This window comes from Ostrea edulis, chromosome 6, assembly GCF_947568905.1.
Source record: "Ostrea edulis chromosome 6, xbOstEdul1.1, whole genome shotgun sequence".
Taxonomy (NCBI): Eukaryota; Metazoa; Mollusca; class Bivalvia; order Ostreida; family Ostreidae; genus Ostrea; species Ostrea edulis.
This window is the reverse complement of record NC_079169.1, coordinates 14,644,106-14,664,178: the sequence shown is the minus strand read 5'-3', so window position 1 is coordinate 14,664,178 and position 20,073 is coordinate 14,644,106. Positions and strand designations below refer to the sequence as shown.

Sequence of the window (20,073 nt, the reverse complement as noted above, 5' to 3'; positions counted from 1 at the left end):
TTTTTGGCCAAGTATGGTTGAAATTGGCCCAGTGGTTCCGAAGAAGTCGAAAATGGTAAAAGATCAGAAAAGCTCAGGTGAGCTAAAAAAAAAAAGAAAAAAGAAGCAATATAGATTTGATCTTGTATGGATCTGACACTTTTAGGTAACATTTGGTGAGAGACATAAAACAAACAAACAATGAATCAATCACAGGTACTTTTTTTATTGAGTTAATAATTAACAAAAAGTATCCACTATTGCATTTTTTAAGTCCGTCAGACCATAATTGCAGTTTAATGGAAATCTTTACAAGATCTCACAAGATGTGTTTGTGAAACACAAATTCCCCTGATAATGGCCAATTCCGAAGATGGCCAAAGTCACAAGGACAAATATCTTGGTACAAAGAAAGGTAGAAAGATCTTGTCACAAGAAATGCTCATGTGCAATATGAAAACTCTAATATTTACCATTTAGAAGTTAGGAACAATGTCAATTTTTTAAAAAGTAGGTCAAATGGTTTAGTACCAACGGAAAGGTCTTGTCGCAAGGAATACTCATATGAAATATCAAAGCTCTAGCTCTTGCTGTTCAAAAGTTATTGGCAAGGTTAAAGTTTTTAAAAAGTAGGTCAAACTCCAAGGTCAAAAATGTTGACACCCACGGAAAAGTCTTGTCACAAGGAATACTCATGTAAAATATCAAAGCTCTATCACTTACTGTTCAATAGTTATTAGCAAGGTTAAAGTTTTCAAAACATAGGTCAAATTCCAAGGTCACAGGGTCAAACATGTTGGTACCCACGGAAAGGTCTTGTCAAAAAGTAAACTCATGTGAAATATCAAAGCTCTATCACTTACTGTTCAAAAGTTATTAGCAAGGTTAAACTTTTCAAAAAGTAGGTCAAACTCCAAGGTCAAGTCACAAGGAATACTCATGTCAAATATCAAAGCTCTAGCACTTACTGTTCAAAAGTTATTAGCAAGGTTAAAGTTTCTGACAGAATGACAGACAGGACAAAAACAATAAGCTCCCTGATCTTTGATCTCAGGGGCATAAAAATTGGGATACTAGTATACACATACTCATGTATATATCCCAAATTTTTGCCCAGGTAGTTACATGTCTGCAGCTATACAAACACCACAAAATTGGTCATGGTAGCTCAGTGGTAAAGTGTTCGCTTTGTAACCAGGTTGTGAGTTCGATCCCTGCTTGTACCATAATGGCCACTTCAAACACAATACATATACATAATTATGTACTGATCACTCCTACACCAAATCATGGGTCTTTTCATTGGTTGGGTTTGGGACACATTTTGGGCTGTAAAATTTACATACGATATACATATGCAGAAAAATATTTTTGAAAAGAAAACTGTCAAAAACCACAAGTCTACAAATTATACAAGTATCCTCACTTAGTATAGATTTAGGTTTCATCAAACCAAAACACAAGATGAGGTGAAGGTTTAATTTAACATACAGTCAAACCTTGTTATCTTGAACTCACTGGGATCTAGAAAGAGGCTCATGGGCCACATCTCTCACCCAAGTCACCTTGGCCCATATCTGAAGACTTTCCATATATATTTGCATGTAAAACTTAAAGAATAAGTGGTTAGGACTGTCAGTTCACTTCAACATAACCATGGCATTCGAGATATTGGTGTTCGAGATACCAAAGTTCAACTGTATTTATAAAAATCTTCTGAAGAATCAAAGGTACTTTTTTGGTCAAATTCGTAAGCAAGCATCCTCATTTAGTGTTGCTTCAGATTTCGTTTAAACCATGATCCAAGGGAACAGTCAGAGAAATATATAAGAATAGAGAGATCTTTATATAGAATCTTCTCTAAAATCAGTTTGGTGATTTGGCATAACAACTTTCCATGAAAGAATAGAAATGTATAGTGTTTATGCCAGGGACACACACATATAATTATATTATGTAAATTAAAAAAATATTTATATAGAAATATGCAGCGTTCATGCTAGACACAAACACGCACAAAATTACATACATTAAGTAAAGGAACAGAAATGCTGATGTTATCCTCAATACCATATCATATTTATTATGTTACAAACTATAATACTATCTCATAAACACCAAATATCTCTACCCTGAATGAATTGTGTCCCTTCTAATCTTACAAACACCGAATATCTCTACCTGCAATGTATTTACTTTATGTATAACATCAGCGTCAGAAACCCACAGTCGGTCAGTCGCACCACAAAAGTGCACGCGATTGACCGTGGGATTCCGACGATGGTATAACTTTATATTTATATTTATCTATCCTATGTAAAAATGGTAAACCTATATGAACAGTTTTTTGGTAATAAACAATACAATACACACCACTAACAGACGAATTTTTATCACAGAATCTAATGCCAAACACATTCACTCTCATACATGAATAAATGTGTAAAAGTTGTATCGAATTCAACAAGCCATGTACTCACAAACAACTGTAGACAAGCAAGCCATTTACAAAAAAATATATTAGACTGAGTGTTAAAATTATGAAACAGTACATCTAGGCCATTATATTACACACATTGATACTCCATTTGTCACAACTGTTTACATATAATGATCATGGACATAAACACTTCATCCACCACTGAAAAAATAATGTGCTCTCTTAAAAAGGGGCATGGTCACAATTCGAGCTGAAAATTTTCAAATTTCATTTTTCCATTTTTATTGTTTATAATGCTTAACTAAAGTATTTCTAGTGGTCAACCAAAATTTGAATATCAGTTTTTGAGTTATAAGTGATAAGTGAGTTATAAGTGAGATATACAGCACTCGCAATTCTTTGTTGTGTAAACAAGGCTCGTGCCATGTTTTTGTTTACATTAGACTAATAGAAAATAGCGTGTTTAAAACAAACTGAGATGTGCCAAACACTAGAAACTATTTAATTGTGCTATTAAGAATTCACTTATAAATTGAAAAAAATCTGCTTTAAGGTAACTCCATACTTGCATAAAAGCTGGTAATAACAATATCATAGCATTCACAACAATTTCATGAAACAGTTTCTTCACAAAAATATACAAGATGTCTGTAAAAAATAAAGGAAATCTATCACATTATAGACTTCATAAAGAAATCAATAAAAACAGAGCTATTGCCCTTGGATTCAATATTTTGAAAATATCATGGATTAAATCATCTATAACTAAGATTTTTGAAATAGACATTTATTTTTAACAAGAATTTTTACAATAACTATCGGAAAAGACTCTTAACAAAATTGATGTTCCTATCATGCATAAATCTAAATAAATCATTGATTTTGCAAAATCTTATGACGTCACAGGAGGGCAGAATTACTTTAATTAAACGAAACTTTTACAAGTTTATTTAACCTATATGTATACAAAAACATGGCATGAGCCTTGTTTACATAACAAGGAATCGTGACCTCTGTATCTCCAATGTACCTTGACTACTGACAAAAAAATTTTCACTGATCATTAGTAATACCTTAGTTAAGCATTCTAAAGATTGAAAATAAAAATTTTTAATTTTCAGCTCAAATCATGTCCATATCCCTTTAAATATAAGAAGTAACAAGATGTGTTGGTGAAACACTGATGCCCCTGATTACAACAGAGTGGAACCAGGTCAAAGGTCAATGGAAAGGTCTTGCCATAAAAAATACACACACCGAATTAAAATCTCCATGTGAATATGGTTCAGATTTAATTCGCGTTAACTTCCCTCTAAGGCGAATTAAATCTTTTTGTGAACGAGGCATAAAAATTGCCTGGAGTTGGAACCTCTACCCCTGAGATCATGAAATTTACAATTTTGGTAGAGGCCTTCCTGCTATGAAAGCTCCACCTCTAATGGAGTAAAAGATATGACCAAGATTAAACTTTTTTGACACAGGCAGACAGAGGAGGTCAAACAAGAGGCCCATGGGCCACATCGCTCACCTCTACTCATATTTAAAGATTTTTCCTATATATTCGCATGTAAAACTTTGATCCCTATTGTGGTCCCAACCTACTCCCGGTGGTCATAATTTTTACAAACTTGAATCTGCACTATGTCAGTAAGCTTTTATGCAAATATAAACTTCTTTGGTCCATGGATCTTAAGGAGAAAATTTTTAAAGATTTTTTTCTATTTATTAGTTATGTAAAACTTTGATCCCCTATTGTGGCCCCATCCTAGCCAAAGGGGTCACGAGTTTAACAAACCTGAATCTGCACTATGTCAGGAAGCTTTCATGTACATCTCAGCTTACCTGGCCCAGTAGTTTTTGAGAAGAAGAGTTTTAAAGATTTTCCCTATATATTTTTATGTATAACTTTGATCTCCTATTGTGGCCCCATCCTACCCCGGGGGCCATGATGTTAACAAACTTTAATCTGCACTGTGTCAGGAAGCTTTCGTGTGAATTTTAGCTCTTCTGGCCCAGTGGTTCTTGAGAAGAAGATTTTGAAATGACCCCATCCTATTTTTGCATTTTTGTGATTATCCTTTGAAGGGGGCATGGCACTTCATTTGAACAGGTCTGCAAGCCCTTCATCCAAGGATGCTTCTGGCCAAGTTTGGTTATATTTGGCCCAGTGGTTCTGGAAAAGAAGTTGAAAATGTAAAAAGTTTACAGACAGATGGACAGACAAACAGATGACGGACAATAGGCGATCAGAAAAGCTCACCTGAGCTTTCAGCTCAGGTGTGCTAAAAACTATATGCCCTCGAATCTTTAATTCTGGGGGAATAAAATTTTTTTTTGAAAAAAATAGGTAATAAAGAGGTTACTGTAATGATTAAATTTTGGGACTATGCCCACCCTTTCTCATTTCTCAGAAGTGAACCTCACAGGTTCAGATAGCTTACAGCATAATGCCCTGGAGTAGCCATGTTTCCTGATATTCAGTCAATAACCTATAAATACTGACCAAGTATAGGTTAGTAAAATTATGGTACATGTACAGGAAGGGAGAAAATGCAACAGACCAGACCGGGATTCAAACCCAGGCCCCCTGAATCTCTAGTCAGGTGCTCTACTGGTCAACTGACCTACCTGGCCTACGGCGATCGAATCCGTCTGACTGCTACAAATAAATATCAAACTTTTACCACAGGTACAGGATGAGCATAAGAAAAAGTTTTTCTAATATATACATGTCTACAGACCATACCCTCGTGTAATTTTAAAAATGAAATTCATTTCTTATATTTTACATACTACTCTCATTTCTGTCAGAATTTCCAGTCAGATCCATACATGACTACAATACATTGGAAACATAAATATATACTGATGCACATCTGTACTGAAAATTTGTAACAACCTCAAAATTAAAACTAAATTTAGTGGTCTATATTTCACTAAGTATCACACAATTGTACCTTTAGTCTTTAGTCTCTGATATCAAGAACACTAAATGCTAAATCCATGGGGTTAAAACCATTAATAAAATCCATCATATCTTTTGCGGCACATGAGTCTACTCCTTCCACCTCCAAAATGTCCGAGTCATTCTCTGATCCAACATGTTCAGAGTGACAGTATGTAATGATTACACACTTTGCCTGGGGATTATTTTCCTTCTTGTATTCTTGGAAAGAGTTCCTGATGGTAGTTGCTTCTTCTGCATTGACTTGGGATGTGAGGAGAATGAGTCCATCGTATCCCTCACTTTTCTGCTTGGCGTGCATGAAAGGAGAACTATAATTTGGTTTGACAGTTTCCTCAGCAGTCTGGTGGTGAATACTTTCTAATGTACTTTCTATGTCAAATGCACTCTGGTTCTGGGGCTGAATCTCAAATTTATTTGTCACTTTACCAAATGTGACTGTTTCAGCTTTGTTGGCATTCTGGTGCAGGGCCACTGCCAGAGCCACTGCTGCTTCTTTGGTGGTAAGACATGAACTTCCAACCGGCTTCTCCATCTCCATAGTTACATCAATGGCCAAAAGTAACCGTTTCTCTGTTGGAGACAGGGCATGGGAATGCAAGAAAAACTGATATAGAGCCTGCATAATTCTATCACTCACTGCCCAGGTTAGGGCCTTTCCCTTTTTCTCCTTCTTTCCCCTTCTGTAAGCAGCTAGTGCAGTAAGCACATGAAATGGGTGTATTTTCGTTTGTTCCAAAATGTTAGGGTCGTTTAATTTTGTACAGACCATTCTTTCTCCTTCACTGTCGGGCTGCAATATATCAAGTCTTGTCATCTTTACCAGATTTCTTATAAGTGCTGTCACTGGCATTTGTGTTTGAAGTAACAAGGTTTTCCAAACTTCAGGCAACTCTAAAAATGTTGCTGGGACATGCTCCCATGTGAGCCGCCATATCTTTATGGTTTTAATCACGTGATCCAATGAGGCACGTCTAGATTTCATTGTCTCATAATCTCTGATAAAATCTTCACATTCCTCAGAGAAAACCCTCGTAGCCACTGAAACTTGGCCAGAGTATTTGGCATCTGCTTTTTTCAATCCTTTTGCCACATATCGGAAAATGAAATCAAATTTCTCGTTTGGTGGTTTAGGGTGACACGATCGAATCACCTTTCTATGGCTTATTCCATGGCGACATCTGTACTTTGTCACATGCCTTGCCAACTGGAGAAAATCCTTCTGATATTCCGGATTCTCAGTGTACCAAGCGGCTATGTGTCGTCTGTGCGCTCTTGGCCAACTTTTGAGATTGCAAGCATGTTTGCAGTAAAAATGAAACAGAAATAAATGGGAAGGTGTTTTACACACTTTTGGAAGGAGTAGATAAGCTTGCTTAGAAACATTTTTGTCACTACACCTTGCACATTTTGCCAAAACATATGCCACAGGGTAAAATTTGCAGCACTTGTGAGATCTTTCTTCCACCAACTTAATAATGGTTCCCCCGCTTCCTCTTTGGAGAATACTGAAGAAGAAAAATTGAAATAATTATGCACTTGCGCATTATTTTAGCTTTACAATGCACTGAAATATACTGTCGTAAAAGCAATTACGATTCACAAATTTACCTAACCATAGAAAGGTATTGAAGTTTATCGAGCTTAAGGAGGGTGAAAACTTTCAGAAAATTCACTACATAGTTATTTCTGAGGTATAGACTTGGTTACTGCAGATTCCAAAAGGAATTTATCATTGTGTAAATTTTTGAGAACCACCACTTGTGATCTCAGTTCATTATAGAATGGACATTGAAGAATGAAATGGAATTCGTCTTCTACAACAGACAAGCTATATTTTTCACAAAACCTATTGTTTTTTGCAATGCCATAATGTCTTCCTTTTTCAATATTTAGATTATGAGATGAAGTTCTGAATTTAGTTAAATATTTCTTATATTTGCTATCGATAGGTTTGCACAGGTAATATTTAATATAGAAAGTGTCAATGAGGTGTTGATATAAGAAACCTTTAGACATTTTACAAATATCATTAAATATCTGTTGTTTTGTAGTATCAAATAGTCTTTGTTCAATAATAGAATATATAATTTTATAAGGCATACCACTTTCAAACATATAATGCAATCCCAAACTATTTAATTCATTTTTAATATTTACAACCCATTCATCATTATGTGACAACATATCTTCGTAACATGACTTAATAATACAATTATCGCTTCTTCTGATTTTATGAAATTAAATGAACTGAGATCAAAATATATAAAAAGATATTATTATAAAAGACCAAGTACTTTCAAACTGGTTCAATTACTAAGCGTTCAAAATGTCAAAGAATTGATTAATTTAGGTGAATACTTGTATCATGTTTAAAAAGAGATGCTTAATTTAGCTTTTGCTCTATTTATGTATACTCTCCTGTGTGATGTCTGTATATATGATATTTATGTTATTCTGTTTCTGATGAGCCGTTTGGCTCAAGGATAATAAAGAACTTGAACTTGAACAAGCCAGTAATTGTTATTGTGTGTGTTGGGGATGCCTTTGCCAGTAATTGTTATTGTGTGTGTTGGGGATGCCTTTGCCAGTAATTGTTTTATTTTGTATGTGTTAAGGATGAGAAACACTTAAATCCTATTATCTTGTACAAAATAACAAAATATCATCACTTGAGCAATGAATATTCAGTTCATTTGAGTGGTTGGAATGCAAATTCCATAAAAAGTCTCATGAATCCTGAAAATTATACATTCAAAAAGCAATTTAATATTTAAATGAGTATTTTAATCTAAGGTACACTGAATTGAGACATCAGGACAATGGTGGTTAATCTGAAAATGTGTATTATCAGGGACTTATATACTAGTGGATTATGTTATACATACTAGTATTATCTATATGATGTTAATTTATGATGTACGCCTCGTTTGGTAGTTAAATATAGAATAGAATATGATTTATTTCCAAATTAGGGCCCTCTCGGGCATACAGCATACATGATTGTTAACATTTCAATGTGCAACGACGATAAAAAGAAAAACAAAACAAGAGTAAAATTTGCACTATTAGTATGAGCAATGTTCATACATGAGACGTTTGAACATGATAATACTTATTTGCATTATATGTTAGTACCACCGTGTATCCTAATGTAAAACAGTCAGAAATACACATAGGGGGAAAAAAATATATATATATAGATGTCTATATATATACATGTACATAACAACTCTACATGTAATAATAGTAAAGGTAGTAAAGTACATATGATTAACTCCACTGTAATGCAAAAGATATAGAATTAGAAGAAAGTGAAAGTACAATTTTTTCGTCGCCAATTAATAATTTGAATTTGTATACCTATCAATAGCGCCATCCACGTGGTTTTTTAGGACTTCGATAGGTTGTCTGTTGATTTTGCCACTAACCCCAAATATAAGAAATTTCCAGAGCCGTTTCTCATCTACAGCTAGAGCTGCCATACTTGTTTATGTTTATGAACAGTTAAGGGGCGCCACTTGGGACTTCATCATTTTGTAATCAAATTTTGTGTACACAATATTGAGCTCTTTTTATTACAAGACAATTTTTGAAATGACAATGATCAATTTTGTTGTACAAAATTATTTTTCTATGTACAAATTAATAATTTTTTTTTTTTTTTGTCTTGAGAAAATTAATTATAACCTTTTTAAATTGAATTTGTTTGTACCAGCACAAAATGTTGATTACGAAATGCAACTGAAATGCATGAGCGAGTCCCTCGGGGATCCAGGTCATCTAGAGTAGAGTAGGTTCTCAGTAAAGATCCCCCCCCCCCCCCCCCCTGCTGACGCATACGCCTACATTTTGCAGCCCTTTGTCGGCAATGGTGACGTCTGTGCATATGCATGTATTCCGGAAAACATGGCGACTCGCACTGAGTATCAATATGATATGATTTTTCAGAGTTAGGGGGCGGACACGGTCAGAGGAAGGGCGGGGGAGGGCTACTCCACTGTCCAAGCCCTCATATTTAAGTGAGTACAATGTCGGCGTTCTCATTGTGTTTTGACAGACAAAAGAGACAGTTTACAAATACAAACAAGATGCCCACGGGCCTTATCGGTCACCTGAATACTAGTGAAAAACCATCGCTACTTCCATGGGCTATGGAATCTAGAAAAAAAATCCTGTTCTGAATATCTAAGCTAAATTCTAATGTGTATTAACATTAAAACATCTTAACCCTGGGTTTTGATTGAAATTCACCATTTTTTGTACAGCCTTCTCTGCTATTCCTAAGTATGCATTTAGATTTTATACAGTATCAGCAAACTTACACATAAATACTATATACATGTACTAATTAAGTTTGGTCCCATCCTGGGGTCAGAACCCTTACTCCTGGGATCATCAAATTTACAATGTTGGTAAAAGACTACCTGCATGCTTAATCCATTTAGTTTCAATTTAGTATCAACAGCACTAAAGAAGATGCTATTTAAGTGTTTTACACATAAACGCTATATAACAAGTTTGGCCCCGCCCTGGGGTCATAACCCCTACCCAAAGGATCATCAAATTTACAACTTTGGTAGAGGCTTTCCTGCTCTCCATCACCATGCATTTAGTTTTTCTTACACATGTGCGGTTCTTGAGAAGAAGGCTTTTGAAAATTGGTCAATTTTGGGCAGTTTTTGGCCAACCCCTAAGGCCCCATGGGGTGCTGGAGACCTGAAATTTACAATTTATGTCCCCCTTGTCCCAAAAATATTTCATATCAAATTTGAAAAGAATTGAAAAGAATTGGACTGGTAGTTATCAAGAAGAAGTTAAAAATGTTCAATTGTTGACGCACGACGGACGACAACCGATTGCAATATGTCACCTGAGTTTACTCAGGTGACCCAAAACTATAAGGAATACATTTGTATGGCACGCCAAATTCACAAAAATGAGCTAAACATAGTTTCACAGTTGATAAACTAGATTTATCGACTGTAAACTATAATTTACGAACTATAAACTATAGTTAACGATTCGTTAACTATAGTTTTCATCCGTAAAACTATATTTAACGGTTGTAAACTATAGTTTACAAATACTAATCCAAGTTTATCTGTCTTTAAATAAACGTTAACAATAGATTTTGCTGATAAATACAGATTCACATTTGTAAACTATAATTTACATTCGTTAACTATAGTTCATAATTGTTAATCCTAGTTTCACAAATTGTGATACTATATTTATCAGACTTGTAAACCGTAGTTTACAATCGTGAAACCGTATTTATCAGATAAACTATGTTTTGCAATCGCTAATGATTGTTTTCATTGTTAATTATAGTTTACGCTTGTGAAACATAGATTATCTGTTAACTATGGTTTACAAATGTGAAATATAGATTAACGTCGTTAACTATAGTTTACGGTCCGTAAACTATAGTTTACAGTCGATAAACCTAGTTTATCAACTGTGAAACTATGTTTAGCTCATTTTTGTGAATTTGGCGTGCCATACATTTGCAATATCGTGTAAGCCTGTTATATTTATATGTAGTATAACCGTTGCAGTGCATATGGGTAGTAAGGTGGCATGCAATACGCTTCAGTACCCAAATGAAATGCATTTTATCAATATTCATGGGAAGAGGGCTACCCCCCCCCCCCCCCTGTGTTGCTACGAGTTGTGTTCCAAGACTATCAGAGAAGCCGTTCTAATTTTGTACAAGGCCGTCGTATATATAAATAGACCTGCGTACTGAATAGCAAGTGAAATTGAGAAGGGGAAAATGTCAGATGTGAACAATGGAACTTCCCGAACGACGGCGACACGAAAAAAGTATAAACAAACAGGAGGCAGAGATAGAACATTCTGTAAGAAATATGACAGTGATGAGATGATATGGCACACTGATTTTGACTACGGATAACTCCGTTTACCTGATTAGGATATAGGGCTCACGGCGGGTGTGACCGGTCGACAGGGGATGCTTACTCCTCCTAGGCACCTGATCCCACCTCTGGTGTGTCCATGGGTCGTGTTTGCCCAACTCTCTATTTTGCATTGCTTATAGGAGTTATGAGATTGATCACTGTTCGTTATCTTCACCTTTCATGTTATTATAAGTCTACAGAGATGTTGGTGAATGAAGAGGACACGCAGCTAGAATACGACCGATGCGACATTTGGCTTTGCATTTTAAATGTGTTGATCTGGACGAGTGTTTATGTAAGGGTTAATGTACGAGTATCGCTCCATTCCTTAAAAGTAATGGACCGAGGCCCCGAAGGGGCCGAGGTCCATTGTTTTTAAGGAATGGAGTGATACGAGTACATTGACCCACTTAAAATCCACCTTTTCATCATGCATTTTAATCATGTCTTACGTTTTTCATTCTTTTGTTGCATGCATTTATATCTACTTGAATAAAGTTTGACCTACTTTCCGAACACTCCATTCCTGAAAAATAATGGAGCGTTCGAACAAAAGAATGACGCCATAGGTGGATTTTAAACGGTATTACCTAATGCCCAGTAATGGTTTCAAACAAAAATGTGCATTGTTTCTGCACTGACTGAAAAGCCGTAGTAAAAACAGTAGTAAAATCCGACAAAGATATCGAAAGGAAAAATGTGCGGTATATATGAGCACTATATCAACGAGCGGCCGGGGGAGATAAAAGATAAAATAAACAGACACGATTGTTGTAGAGGAATTGAGTGAACGGATCGAGAACTTGGAACAGAAAGATGAGGACAGGACTATTAAACCCTGTTATACTGACACTGTTAGAGAGACGATTGCTGAACAGAGAGAACGTGAACCTGATCATTCAAACTCCTCCGGAATCGTCAAAGAGTGAACACGAGGGTCGGGGGTTTGGCATCGGTAGAATCTCTACTGAAGGTGATCGGGGTCAGGGACAAACATGTAGAAGAGAACTGTGAGAATTGGTAAACTGGGTCGTGACAGAACATGCACCACTAAAGTGACTGTAAAAAGGTTGATGTGAAAAAGAAAATCCTCAAAAGCTCCAGGACACTAAAGAAAAATAAACCTTATGAGAACTGGACCACACCAAGATAATTAAAACTTAGGGTGGAGCTACGCGACAGGGACAGAAGGACGAATCATTCGGACAGGGCTCTACGGGACAAGGATGGGACAGCTAAACGAGCAGCCGGTAAAACTTAAACGTCATAAAGCTCCAAGTGTAAATAGTTTTAAACAAAGGGGACTGACAATTTTATTAAGCAATGTTGATGTCACCACCAAGATGGAGGAAATTGACCGGCACATAGGGAAGTTTAACCCAAACATTGCTGCATTTATAGAAATGAAACCTAAGAACTACAAAGAACCATGGGGAGAAACTGAGCTGCCCATTAAATGGTATCACACACCTGTCCACAACCTCGACACAAAAGGTCGTGACATATATATGAAGACTTTTTGTAAGAGACTCTTTCATTGCAGTACAGCAATGCTTGTTTGCAACATCCGCTCATTGTTGATCAGCAAATTCTTTCCCAACTTCCTGTGAGAGGCATCTCATTTATCAGGGAAATGGGAGGGAGGTTGTGATATCAAGTACTGGCCGATTACTGAACAAAAAATGGAGTGACAATCTACGAAAAATATTTCATTTTTTCAATGGAATTATCGTGAGCGAAATATTTATGTGTATATTCAACAAATATTCGTTTATTATCATACCTTTCAAGTCCGTTTAACTTTGACCAAAGAATGACCTAAATATAAGCGTTTCAACCAATCGGTGAGCAGCATGTAATGGTCCGAGAATGTTTCACTCATATCGAGACGTCACCAATACAGTCAAGGTCTGCTTCAGTTAGGCCTATGCCCGGCTTACGACCTATGAGCAGGGAGGGATCTTTATCGTGTCACGCCTGCTGCGACACGGGGCCCGATTTTTGTGGTCTCAATCGCCAAGGACCGCCTCATTTAGTCGCCTCTTATGACAAGCAAAGGGGGTACCTAAGACCTATTCTACCCCCCCCCCCCTGAAAGTAGAGTCTGAGTGTAAACACATGTACAAGGTATGAATTAGTCTAACGTTTGTTTACGCTGGTATAGTTTTCGTGAAGCGCGCTATATATTTATATATACCGGTGTTCAAAGCGTTGCACGTCATATAATTACAAAATAGCATCCTAAACGGATCGATAGATAGATATATCATTTAACTATATTCTACTTTCTGTATTTGAATATGGGCACAAATACAAGTTCAAAGTTTAGAATTTAGGATAATGTTTTGCAATATATGTATATAACAAAATTGACGGAATGCACATTGCATGTCCCTGCGACTCCCTACACATAGCATGTCCCTGAGACTCCCTACACATTGCATGTCCCTGCGACTCCCTACACATTGCATGTCCCTGCGACTCCCTACACATTGCATGTCCCTGAGACTCCCTACACATTGCATGTCCCTGCGACTCCCTACACATTGCATGTCCCTGCGACTCCCTACACATTGCATGTCCCTGCGACTCCCTACACATTGCATGTCCCTGCGACTCCCTACACATTGCATGTCCCTGCGACTCCCTACACATTGCATGTCCCTGAGACTCCCTACACATAGCATGTCCCTGCGACTCCCTACACATTGCATGTCCCTGCGACTCCCTACACATTGCATGTCCCTGCGACTCCCTACACATTGCATGTCCCTGCGACTCCCTACACATTGCATGTCCCTGCGACTCCCTACACATTGCATGTCCCTGGGACTCCCTACACATTGCATGTCCCTGCGACTCCCTACACATTGCATGTCCCTGAGACTCCCTACACATTGCATGTCCCTGAGACTCCCTACACATTGCATGTCCCTGCGACTCCCTACACATTGCATGTCCCTGCGACTCCCTACACATTGCATGTCCCTGCGACTCCCTACACATTGCATGTCCCTGCGACTCCCTACACATTGCATGTCCCTGCGACTCCCTACACATTGCATGTCCCTGCGACTCCCTACACATTGCATGTCCCTGAGACTCCCTACACATTGCATGTCCCTGCGACTCCCTACACATTGCATGTCCCTGCGACTCCCTACACATTGCATGTCCCTGCGACTCCCTACACATTGCATGTCCCTGCGACTCCCTACACATTGCATGTCCCTGCGACTCCCTACACATTGCATGTCCCTGAGACTCCCTACACATTGCATGTCCCTGCGACTCCCTACACATTGCATGTCCCTGAGACTCCCTACACATTGCATGTCCCTGCGACTCCCTACACATTGCATGTCCCTGAGACTCCCTACACATTGCATGTCCCTGTGACTCCCTACACATTGCATGTCCCTGTGACTCCCTACACATTGCATGTCCCTGAGACTCCCTACACATAGCATGTCCCTGTGACTCCCTACACATTGCATGTCCCTGCGACTCCCTACACATTGCATGTCCCTGCGACTCCCTACACATTGCATGTCCCTGAGACTCCCTACACATTGCATGTCCCTGTGACTCCCTACACATTGCATGTCCCTGAGACTCCCTACACATTGCATGTCCCTGAGACTCCCTACACATTGCATGTCCCTGTGACTCCCTACACATTGCATGTCCCTGAGACTCCCTACATATCTGCGTTTTCCGTGTTTTTAGGTTGGCAAGCAGGCTCCTTCGCTACTTTCTCGTAGTATGATCTTATCTATAGATCATACGGGCAGGTACTGACGCCTGTGTGTCAAAGAAGAAAACAGTAGAGGGATTAGGTACTTGTTTATACGTGACTGTAAATTCTCACATCAAGGCATATTTCAGAGAAGTACGGAGCGAAAATATTCACCATGTCTCGCATAGTGCCTGTGAATTATTTTGGATCTGGATTTTTTGACAGACAAAAAGCACTGTTTCCAAAGTTTCAGAGCGAGTTTGAAAAAAGTTTTGAAGAATTTGAGAAAGAGGTGCATAAAAGTCGGAAGAGTATGTTCGAGTTGAGCCCCTGGGAACACCAGAAGGATCCCTTTGATGCTACTCAATTTGGAATAAATATGTTAAAAGTTGATAGTCCTTTCGTGGAGGACCTTTCTGGAAACAAGAAACTGAATTTGAAATTTGATTGCAGTCAATTTAAACCAGAAGATATTACCGTAAAAACGGTGGATCGGAATTTGACAGTGCACGCCAAGCACGAGGAATCGACCCCAGGGAATAAAGTCCTTAGAGAGTTCACAAAGGCTTATCTTCTCCCTGAGAGTGTGGACCCTGCAAAGGTGACTTCATCGCTGTCCGCGGACGGTGTGCTCTGTGTTGAAGCGCCGGCGCCGAAAACTGTGGTAGCGCGAGATGAGAAGCTCATTCCAACGGAACATTTAGCTATTAAATTGTGACTTTGTTTGCTATATACGCTATAAAAACATTTAGCTATCAAGTGACTTTGTTAAATTTTTCTAATTTGTTTGCTATATACGCCATGCTATATAAATGTACAAGCATTTGAGTTGCATGATTTTGAATTTACTTTTAATTTGTTCAACATTAAAATACAATATTTGGTTTTAAAAGGGAGTAAGCTAATTTTTTTCAAACATTGTATTTCAATTTGAAATAAAGATTGTAAAAATACTTTTTAGAAATATGATTATTTGACCAAGTATTGCACAGATTACCATTGTATACATCGAAAGATTACCGAAGAGCTTGATGTAAGAAAGAGTGAATTCTACGATTGTTCTGTTTTTATACCATCGTTACTGTCTGTCCGAGTCTAATGTCACGGTTCGTCGTTACTGTCTGTCCGAGTCTAATGTGAGTCACGGTTCATCGTTACTGTCTGTCCGAGTCTAATGTCACGGTTCGTCGTTACTGTCTGTCCGAGTCTAGTGTCACCGTATTCTCTTTAGAGAAGTCGAGAGGCATAGCCTTCATCGACTTCTCTTCGCAAGCATTCATATTTTGATTCTGGAAAACGTGTAAATGCCGGAGTCGGTGACGGTTTATGCTTCGACCGACGTTTTGACTCAGATGTGCCTGTATTTACGCAATAGACAACTTGTTTTCAAATATTTAACATCATTTTCCAGAATCAAAATATGAATGCTTGCGTAAAGAAGTCGATGAAGGCTATGCCTCTCGACTTCTCTAAAGATTAGTGTCACCGTTGCTCCACAGTGGATTGCTGCGAATACTGTTTCTTGTGAAAGTCTAGGCAGATGTAAATTTTGAATTATTAATCGATGTGTAATGTGTTGCTTAGAAATTTGAGAACACCTTTTCATCAAATACAACCACTTTTTAATTTTTTTTTTATCATTGAATGATCTACGGTAAAACTTTGATAATATTAAATTATTTAACAAAACGAATGTTCGCTGTTTCCGTTTTCTGTTGTGTTATATATTGCTCTATATATACACACTTACAAAGGATTACATAGTAGTGTTGTCTATTGCTCTATATATACACACTTACAAAGGATTACATAGTAGTGTTATCTATTGCTCTATATATACACACTTACAAAGGATTACATAGTGAATAATATGAATGACAATGAACTGCATTTCACAGTATATCGAGAAAACATTACAAATATTAAACATAATACAACTGCATGTGACAAGAAAGGTAAAAATGGAATGTTTGTGTTTTAATTGTCACACCCCTGCAGATGACAGGCCTGGAGTTCTCGAGGATTAAGTCGAAACTTGGATTTCGGTCTGAGACTTTGTTAAAATTTTGATTGCTCAAATGAAAGAAAACGTAAACATATGTTTGTTATTGAGACTGGCGCGGCGTACACCGTGCAATACTGACAAGACCAAGCTTAAACTTAAAATAGAATTTATGCCCAGATATTTTTTAATAGTAATTAAGTTTAGAACAACAGAATGATGATTTTAACGTGGCATTTCCTTTTCATTGATCGTTATATGGGGTATAAAACGACAGGGTGTTCAGTTAACAGACGGACGAAATAATGTGAAAACTAGATCAGAAAATCTCACTTGCTTGTGCGACCCAAAACTACAAGAAGAGCATTATGGATGATTTCTAAAGCTGAAAATTTCTGCGTGATTGCGTATGGAAATTTCAAAGTGGTTTTGTTAATCAAATCATATGATATTTAAAAAAAAAAATCGCCTGGACAGGAGCCGCCAAAGTATAATTTGAGAGATTACTTCCCTACTTATTGCCACGTACAACTCTCTACGAGTGAAAACTACATCAATGTAATCTCACTAATTCCTCACTATAAACGAGAACGAAAAGTACATCTTACAACGTCACAATCCGCCGAGTGCTCCCTGTCTCGCTATCAGTAGAAACAGCAATATACCACAACAAACCATAAGGTAAACCACAGGGGCTTGCTCCTGTAAAACTATTGTTTACATTTTTTGCCGCGAGCAAGCCCCTGTGGATAAACTGATAGTAATAATCCGGTTTCATTCCTAATACATGTGTGTTTTTAATATTGATGGTGGTATTTTGTACTACATCTAGTGTTTGGAGCGTCAAATTAACATTAATTCAAATAATTGAAGATATCTTTAATTATTAGAAGACATCAAACATTCATTTGATACGCACAACCATTCAATTAATGATTTCTTGAAATAACTATTGATATCTTCAATTTTGAATTATTACGCGCATTAATTGAATTGATGACAGTAGCATTCTACTGAATAGATGCGCGCTATAGTTCAATGCTGCTCTCATGACAGGAATTTATTATATCAACGCTCTCTATGTACAATTCAATTGAAGAGAGCAATTTTATATCAATTAATGCACACAATAATTTGATTATCGCGCTCTTAATGATATCATTAATTGGATTGATGTGCGCAGTAATTGAATTATTGTTCTTTTCAATTGAATTCATGATATCATTAATTCATTTGAAAAGAACAATAATTCTTTTAATAGAGAGAGCAATTATATAATTAGAAATATCTTCAATTCAACATATCTACAAATGAGTTAATGATCTCTTTAATTTAACTGTTGCTCTCTTTAAAAGAATTAATGCGCGCATTAATTTCTTATACTGAAGCCTTGTGAATGATTAAAGATATTTACAATTGAATTGAAGAGATCGTGAAATCATTTATACCGCGAGCGCCAAATCTAACTTTGTGAGCAACAATTCCACCACATTGATGCGCGCATCAGTTGAATTGATGAGAGCAATAAGGTGACTCCATACTCGCAGTTTTATCTGATACAAGTTTGAAAAGTGTATTTATTTCCATTCATTAGAGTTAAAACTAACAAATTATCAAATAAAATACATAGGTCATCACACTTTTTAAGATGAGAGACGTACATAAACAGAATCACATATCACCGTCAGAAAATTGCTATTTTCCTTAAACAACGTTATAAAATTTTCATAAAAACTGGTTATGACGATATGGTAAGTTATTGCTCTCATCAACTGGTACAATTAAAGTTTGAGTTTTTATGTCAATGGATCAATCGATCTCAGTCTTGGTGTTGTGAAGTTAATGTCGGCTAAATGGCTCATTAAAACTTTCAACTACATGCATATGACACTTCCTAGAGATTATGCACGGTGTATCAAATCAGTTGAGAGATATAAACACCATATGTAGGTGGAAATGAAATATTGCTACATAAATATGAGAAGTTGACGACGGAGAAGCTAAATTAATCTCGTTTATCATGAAAATGAGTTGTTAGGTTGCCGTTAACATCTATGTTCAATAAAATATGTAAGTCCGAAGCAGTTGTGGAAAACTCGGTAGTGTCGTTTTTTCATCGTACGTAGCTTTTGAATACATTCTGCCTCTTTAAAATAGAAGCTGTCAGCCAGCAAAGGAGCAAAATTCATGTCCATGGAAATTCCAACAGACTGTTGGAAGAACTGATCACAAAGTCTACGAAGATGTGGATCTCTTCAATTTAATGTATCATGTCTGAATTATATTTTCTACATTTTTGGTATACATTGTACAGGTACTTTGAATTTAGAACTTCTATCTAATTCATACTAAAATGGCATATGACGTTGGTTCCTCTGTGCGCATCTTCTGCCTGGAATAGTAATCTATCCTCACCAGATTGAAGGTTTTCGATCGACTAGTGTTGGGCATTTGAGGATCCAAATTTCCCTGCATCACTGAACACACAATGGAAGAAGCCGGCGTAAAAACTTTGTCCTGTGCAACAAACCTCACCTGTGAATAAATTTCCAAGTTACCTAAACATAATATCATGTTTTGGTTTAATTGTGTTTTAATCCCTTTATGAATAAAGTATTTATTCTATCTTTAGATTAATAAAACTATCTCTATTTCCGTAAAATGTATTTAATTTCCAAACCTGTTACTTTATTTTGGCGGTTCTGGGTCTTCCATGTATTCCCTGTTGCCTACCTCGAAGGAGGTCCCGGTCTTTATCACTGTTGCAGGGCACCTGTTGGACTTGGAGCAAACGGAGCACCCACCAGTACGTCTTGCTCGATGTTGTTTTCCGAAATAGAAACATGAAATATATAACAAAGCAATCGATATACATACAGTTTTATTATTTTATTTGTTGATCGATAAATATCTTATGAAAAGACTAAGCTATGTTACAGAGCAGGTGTGGATCCAGAAAATTTTCAAGGAGGAGTGACACTCAAGTTTGTACCCTTCCCACCCCCGAATCGCACAAAATAACCA

The 20,073-nt window shown here is 37.1% G+C and overlaps 2 protein-coding genes across 2 annotated transcripts; one reads left to right on the top strand and one right to left on the bottom strand.

The window, feature by feature from the left end:
- On the bottom strand, positions 1-9,200 carry LOC125683835 (RNA-binding protein Ro60-like). The gene is made up of 2 exons (XM_048925318.2): positions 8,748-9,200; positions 1-6,892 (listed from the first exon to the last, which is right to left on the bottom strand). The coding sequence occupies exons 1-2, from the start codon at positions 8,867-8,869 to the stop codon at positions 5,386-5,388; spliced, it is 1,629 nt and encodes a 542-aa protein (XP_048781275.2). The 5' UTR covers positions 8,870-9,200; the 3' UTR covers positions 1-5,385.
- Positions 9,201-15,025: 5,825 nt separating this feature from the next.
- Positions 15,026-16,000, top strand: LOC125683837 (heat shock protein 27-like). Its single transcript, XM_048925321.2, has one exon. It carries the CDS (start codon positions 15,223-15,225, stop codon positions 15,763-15,765), a length of 543 nt encoding a protein of 180 aa, XP_048781278.1. The 5' UTR covers positions 15,026-15,222; the 3' UTR covers positions 15,766-16,000.
- The last annotated feature ends 4,073 nt before the right edge of the window (positions 16,001-20,073 follow it).